Source organism: Seriola lalandi, unplaced genomic scaffold, assembly GCF_002814215.2.
Source record: "Seriola lalandi dorsalis isolate HSWRI2012SDOR001 ecotype SW California unplaced genomic scaffold, Sedor1 jcf7180002053880, whole genome shotgun sequence".
Classification (NCBI taxonomy): domain Eukaryota; kingdom Metazoa; phylum Chordata; class Actinopteri; order Carangiformes; family Carangidae; genus Seriola; species Seriola lalandi.
In genome coordinates this window covers 37,941-38,546 of record NW_019524433.1, presented here as the reverse complement: position 1 = coordinate 38,546, position 606 = coordinate 37,941, and the positions used below count along the sequence as shown (strand labels likewise).

Sequence of the window (606 nt, the reverse complement as noted above, 5' to 3'; positions counted from 1 at the left end):
CTGCCACAGACCGTCCAGGAGCTCACTGATGCCCTGATACAGATCTGGGAGGAGATCCCTCAGGACACCATCCGCCGACTCATCAGGAGCATGACCAGACGTTGTCGGGAGTGTACACAGGCACGTGGGGGCCAAACACACTACTGAGTCACATTATGAGTTGCCGTGATGAAAGTCACACAAGTTGGATCAGCCTGTGATTTCAATTTTTTACTTTGATTCTGGGTGTGATTGTGAATCCAGCCCTCAGTGGGGTGATCATTTTGGTCTCCTTCGACCGTTATTACATCATTTTGTTCTTAACAAATTATACAATGTACATCAGTAAAGATTTTCAACTTAAATAATTCGTTCATCAAGATCCAAAGTGTGATTGAAGTGTTCCCTTAATTTTATTGAGCAGTGTACATTGTGCTGAGTGACATACCTCAGTCTGTACCATCTCCATTCTGTCCTCCAGCTCTGCTCTGAGCTGCTGCTTCTCCTGTCTCAGTCCCTCCAGTGTCTCCTGCAGCTGATCTCTCTCCTCACTGAGAGACGTCACTCTGCACAGCAGCTTCTCCATCTCCTCTGAGGAGCTCTGAGTGCTGTTCTCCTTCTCAGACA

General features: G+C 47.2%; 1 protein-coding gene across 1 annotated transcript in view; it reads right to left on the bottom strand.

The window, feature by feature from the left end:
* The window catches only part of LOC111651946 (centromere-associated protein E-like), an 18,558-nt gene that overhangs the window by 369 nt on the left and 17,583 nt on the right, over window positions 1–606 (bottom strand). Inside the window, exon 30 of the mRNA XM_087172839.1 lies at window positions 428–606. Within this exon, the coding sequence (XP_087028965.1) occupies window positions 428–606 (179 nt within the window). The remainder of the gene's footprint in view (window positions 1–427) is intronic.